General features: G+C 42.2%; 1 protein-coding gene across 1 annotated transcript; it reads right to left on the reverse strand.

Annotated features, from left to right (window-relative positions):
- Positions 1 to 939: 939 nt before the first annotated feature.
- Positions 940 to 6,194, reverse strand: LOC146961210 (uncharacterized). The gene is made up of 6 exons (XM_085771686.1): positions 6,160 to 6,194; positions 4,612 to 4,672; positions 3,433 to 3,604; positions 3,210 to 3,346; positions 2,008 to 2,140; positions 940 to 1,037 (listed from the first exon to the last, which is right to left on the reverse strand). Exons 1-6 carry the CDS (start codon positions 6,192 to 6,194, stop codon positions 958 to 960), a joined length of 618 nt encoding a protein of 205 aa, XP_085627812.1. The 3' UTR covers positions 940 to 957.
- Positions 6,195 to 6,483: the final 289 nt, after the last annotated feature.

Below are 6,483 nucleotides of genomic sequence, written 5' to 3' on the forward strand. Positions count from 1 at the left end.
TACCTGAGGGACAGGACAGACACACCGGGCTCAGCTGGACCAGGACCTGAACTGGTCTCAGGACCAGGACCTGAACTGGTCTAATGGGTCTGTGGTGGATTCACTGGTCTCAGTGTTTGTGTTTGTTCTGTGGTGTCCATTTTGACAAGAATATTTATTTTCATTTTAGTCTGAGTCACTCACCATAGACTGGATTTAGTTTAACCCTCCTGTTGTCCTCCTGGGTCAAGGAAGGAAGGAAGGACGAAGGGAAAGATGGGAGGAAAGAAGGAAGGGAAAAAGGAAGGAAAGATAGATGGAGGGAGGGAACAGATTGGGTCAATTGGGTCAAAAAGGAAGGAAGAAGTAAGGACGTAGGGAAGGAAGGAATGAAGGAACGAACAAACGAACGAACGAAAGATGGAGGGAGGGAGGGAACAGATTCGTTCAAGGAAGGAAGAAGAAGGAAGAAGGAAGGAAAGAAGGAAGGGAAAAGGGATTGTGGAAAGAAGGAAGGGTGAAAGGAAGGAAAGAAGGAAGGATGGAGGAAGGGAACAGATTGGGTCAATTTGACCCAGAAGGACAACAAGAGGGTTAAATCGGTGGAAATCAGTTTTAGTCTCATTCTAGTCTTTTGATGTAATTTGACAGTTTTGTTTTACTGTGATAGATTTTGCAAAAGGATGTTTGTCATAGTGGTAAAAACTCCATTAGCGTAGCCTACCTTTAACTATGTGTTTAGTTATTTAAACTAAGAATGTACCATATTACTCTTGTATAATAAAAATGAATGTCTAAGTGCAATACATAATCATGTCCTTCACAGGTTCTTGTTTATTTTCTAACTAACCAACCAGAGACCTGACTGAGAGTTTGAATTTGAGTTAAAATAAGATAATTATTTGGTTAAAAAGGAAAACAATCGAGGAACTGAGGATGGTTGTAATAGAAAGTTTTCGTTAAAGTTTTAGTTGGTACCTACCACTCCTTCACCGTCACCTCCATGATCCCCTCTCCGATGTCCGACAGCTTGAACTGGACGATGGGTCCTCGACTCACTGCAGGAGAAACACAGCGACGTCATCATCATCATCATCATCATCAGGGATGCTCCGATCAATCGGCCGATATCTGGAGCCTGAACAGGTCGATTGTTGATCGTCGCACTCTCAAAGCTCAGATCAGGAAGCTGACTGCGTGAAACACACAGCGTTCAACCACCGAGTGGGAGCAGCTTCACCTGTCTGAATCTTGATCTAACAAGAAGGAACTGCGATTTGATACTTTTTAAGATAGAAGAAAAAATTTGTCTGCTGCAGTTTCTGTAGTGCAAGCGAGTGCATTGTGTGAACACAAGAGCGCGCCCCAGGCAAATTCAATCCAGGACTGTTTAGGCTGTAAAAATGTCCTGAATTACATAGTTTAGTGTAAACTCTGGACTATCTCCCTTCAGGACATTTGGATTGCGGCGAACAAGCAGTAAGGAGGAATATAAAATGGTTTTTGTGTAGTTTTATGGACATTTCTGTGTCGGGCCCTATTAATCTAATACACTGAATTAAATTTTCTGGTGAACTATTCCTTTAAAATCTTGATTGTATTTACTTATTTCAGTATAAATGGTTTTATTTCTTCAAGTGATGCACAAGATCGTAAATACAGGACGTGGAGGGTTGTTATTATTCTCTCATCCATTCAGCGGTCGGTGTCGGTGTGGGCAGGTTTATGATCGGTATCGGCCGGAGAGTCATAAAAACCTGCTGGTCTGGATTCTCTGAGTCCATCAGCAGAAACCAGGAAACACCTGGGACAGGTGAGGATACTCGACACCGGCCGACTTCCTCAATTCCTGAAAACCTGAATCTGGACGAACCAGATCTGTCAAACGTGTTAAAATAAAATAAAATAAAATAAAAAACCCTGAGAATGAACTGAAAAAGGTTTTAGTTTGAAGACCACCAGGGTCCAGGTCTGGTCCAGGTCCAGGTCTGGTTCTGGTTCTGGTTCTGGTTCTGGTTCTGGACTCACCCGCGGTGGAGTGCAGCGTCCTCCTGCTGAACATCTGGAGGCTCCGGTCACATGTGGAGACAAACGGCGGAGCGGTCCGGACCGGTCTGAAGCTCTGCAGCCGGAAACACCGGCGGCGGTACTGCTGAGTCAGCTGACCGGGAGAGAACACACACACACACACACACACACACACGGTCAGGTACAGACAGGTCCAGACAGACGACCAGATGTGCTGCTGTCAGACACCTGAACACCTGGACTCTTTGTAGCCTGACATTAAAGGGATAATTAATGAAATAATCATGTATAATTATGTAACATTACAACACATGAAGCAAATACTCTGAACTACTTTCTCTTTTAAAAATCCCTCCGCCCAGCAGCCGTGTCTGGAATGTAGTTCCGGCTGCATTTCCCTCTAATGCTAAATAAAGCTGCTCAGAGCTAATGGGATTTCTTGGTTTCCCTCATCAAACTCATCAAATACACAATCCAACAACTCCACAACACTCTGGTGGACAAGTTGTGAGCTGCACATTCACCACGCTATGAGATAATAACACAACGTTACCACACAGAGTTGTTGTAGAGGGAAATACAGAGACTGTTTAAAGAAATACTGTCCCTGAAGGCAACACGCATCAGCGGTTTTGCATGTATTTCCCTCTAAAACAACTCTGTCTGGTAACGTTGTGTTATTATCTCATAGCGTGGTGAATGTGCAGCTCACAACTTGTCCTCCAGAGTGTTGTGGAGTTGTTGGATTGTGTATTTATTTGATGAGTTTGACTGTGTTCACTGAGCAGCTCAGCTCACGTCTCTGCCCCGCCGATCTCAAAACAACATGCACCGAATAATTAAAGGTGATGAACCTACTGCTATGACTATAGAGGGTTATGGTGATAAGAAAATCTGCCAAAATGTTGAACTATCCCTTTAAATAACGCAACTTTAACGGATAGACAGTAAGAATTAAACAACAACAACAACAACAACAACACTACAGACAAAAAAAAGAGACTTCAAGTGACGTCAGAATCTCAGCTGCTTCACTTTCTCTTCACGCTGTTCCAGGTGCGACGCTGTGACGTCACGCGGACGCAGGTGCGCGTGCATGAAGTGAACTCGGTTTGTTTTTTTTAATTTTAATTTGTTTTTTTCTTTTAGTCAATAATTTGTTTTACTCATAAGTCGACTCCTATCCGGCCCCTGGTCCGTACCTGGTCAGGGAGGTGGTCCAGCTCCCGGTTCATGGCCAGCTCCAGTCTCTCCAGACTCTCACAGCCGCTCAGCTCCTCGGGAACCACCTGCACTCGGTTGTAGCTCAGCATCAGCTCTCTGAGCCGCGTCAACATCCCTGAGACCAGAACCAGAACCAGGAGGACACATGGTGAGACCGGCTACAGGGTCGGTCTTTGATCTGTCGGGAGGTAGGCTACTGACCGATCTGTTTGGGGATTTCAGAGACGCCGTTGCGGGACAGATCGAGCACCAGGAGGTTCTGGAAGCTGGAGATGAAGTGAGGGATCTTCTGCAGTCCGGTCCGGTGGAGCTGCCACTCCTGGACCTGGTTGAGCTGGACCAGACAGCCCGGCAGGACCTGCAGAGACAAACACTCACATCAGACCAACGGTGTCATTTATGATATTAAAAAAAAACAAAATTACTGGATTAATCAAACAATAATCGATTAATTATCAACTATTTTGATAATCTAATAATCAGTTTGAGTAGTTTCTTAAGAACAAAAGTCCAAATTCTCTGATTGCAGCTTCTTCAATGTGAATATTTCTGGTTTCTTTGTTCCTTTATGACAATGAACTGAGTCTCTCTTTGGTTTGTGGACAAAACAAGACATGTGAGGACGTCGCCTGGTGGTTTGAGAAACACTGATTGATATTTTTCAACATTTTTTTAACATTTTATTGACCAAACAACTAATTGGTTAATGGTTTAAATAATCGACAGATTAATCAATAATGAAAATTATCCTTAATTGCAGCCCTACCAAAAAGTAACTGAGTTAGTAACTGAATTACTACATAATAAAAGTAACAATTGCGTTGCTTTTTTAAATATAAAATGCTGAAATATGTCAAATTACTTGAACTCATCCCAGTAACCTCCCTCCCAACTCTGGAGTTGGTTCGTTCCAGATACATGTTTTTTTTTCTACCAGTCGGTTTATGGACTGAAAAAAAAGTCAAACGTACACTTTAACAGATGTATTATTATTTTCTGATGGGACTTCTTGAGTCAAGTAACGGTGCATTTTATTGTCAGTAACAGTAACGGCGTTATAGCGGGGGAAAGGTAACTTTTTTGATTACCTGTCACTGAAAAAGTAGCATCGTTAGTTACACCGTTATTTTATGATGTGATATTCCCTGGTCATGATTGGTCAAGCCCATATTCTAATATGGAAATGACAAAATAAAGAGGCAAATAAGCCTTGTCGTTTTATCAAAGTTAATGATTTTGCACTTTTTCATGCATACACTGACTTTTTTGCTTTAAAAAATCCCTATACAGACAGAGATCTTAACCTCCCCCCCAAATGTTTAACCTTAAGCTAGGCCCCTGCATCAGACTGAAGACTGGACCAGGACAATAATCTGATACCTTCCACTCCTCCTGCTCGATGCGGAGCACCAGCCGTCCGTCCTCGGTCTGCAGCTTCTGTCTGAGTCGAGCCAGAAGGGCCCGGTCCTCCCAGACCCCCAGGCTGAGTCTGGAGCGCCGCTCGGTGCCGCTCCTCCTCCTCTGCTGCTCCTCCTCGTCCTGCTCCTCCCTCCTCCTCTTGATCCGGGTCTCCCACAGAGCTCTGACCGAGCTGATGGAGCCGCACACCGCCACGCCCCCCACCATGGTCACCACGACGACGACGACGTCACAGCGCCGCACGGGGGGACAGGCGAGATGACCTCTGACCTCTGAGCTGCAGCCTCGCTCTCCTCCTGATCATCCTGTAGGAACAAATACAAAACATTTCATTTCTTTCATTTAATTTCTATTTTACTAAATAAATTGTTTGTTTTTTTTAATTATTCATTTAATTGAGGCCTGTATTGAGGCCGCATTTTGTAATAATGTAATTAATTTCACCTCATGATGTAATATTTTGTAAAATCTGCCACATTTTGTAATAAACTTCTTGAACGCAATATGTAATAAACTTTGCCGCATTTTGTAATAAACGTTAATGTTACATTTTGTACAAAATTATTACATTTTCTATATAAAAAAAAGTGCTACATTTGTATTTTGTAACTAATGCAAAATGTAACAACTTATAACAAAATGCGGCAAAGTTTATTACATATTGCGTTTAAGAATTTTATTACAAAATGTGGCAGATTATTACACATTTATTCCATTATAATGCAACTTTATTACATTACTACAAGGCCTAATCTATTATTTTTATTATTTAAATTCATGTGTTTTTTTTATGTATATTAAATTACTCTTTGTATATTTCTTTTATCCTTTTTAAAGTTATTAGGGAGAGATGCACATAAATTTCGTTGTGCTTCGTTGCTCGATGACAATAAAGGAAAACTGAAATTTACAATATAAGAGAAAATCATTGTTCTGGTGAAACAACGTCTGTGATTTATTTGATTTTTTCCCCATTTATCTTCACGTTGTCAGTTACACATAGAATTAAAAAAAAACTACTGTAGTACATTTAGTTTACAGTGTAGTATCTTAAAAGTATTGTTAGTTGTATTTTCATTAGTGCTGTAGTATTACAGTGCAGTAATATAACAATGTACAGTGTTATTGTTGTGTAGTATCCTATCACAGTAATGGACTGTTGTGTTACAGTGTTGTGGTACTGTAATCTAACAGTGTTGTAGAACTACAGTATAATTACAGTAGTATTATCATAGCACCACTGTGTTATTGTAGTACTGTCGTATTACAGTGTTGTATTATCAGAGTACAGCTGTACAGTGTTGTAGTAGTATCACACAGTACCACAGTGTTAGTGTTGTAGTCGGTGAACACTGGTGTCATGTTGTAGTTAGTGTTGTATTACTATAGCTCTGTAGTATTGCAGTACTGTGGTACTCCAGTATAACAGTGAGGTAGTATTATTACAGTGTAGTAGTATTGTATTGCAGTATTATTGTAGTAGTACAGTCTCAGTGTAGCAGCTCTCACCTTGTCTCAGCGCAGCGGCAACAGTCGTCGTCCATGCTGCTGAGAAATTTGACCTCAGATCAGATCAGCTGCTGGTTAATTTTAGTCAGAGTCTCCAGGTCATGTGACCGACAGATACCCCCACCTCTTACCCCCCCTCTTACCCTCTTACCCCCACCTCTTACCCTCTTACCCTCTTACCCCCCCTCCACTCAGAGTCACATGACTGGGCCGGTCCTGGGTCCTGGGAGAGGAGTCGGGGTCTCTCAGCCAATCAGAGCGGAGGACCTCCCACCTTCTCTCTGACCTCTGGAGTTTCTGACCGCGTGTGTCCTCCTGCACGTT

The sequence above is a fragment of the Trachurus japonicus genome, chromosome 24 (genome assembly GCF_045865225.1).
Source record: "Trachurus japonicus isolate A0001 chromosome 24, Traja_1.0".
In the NCBI taxonomy this organism is placed as follows: Eukaryota; Metazoa; Chordata; class Actinopteri; order Carangiformes; family Carangidae; genus Trachurus; species Trachurus japonicus.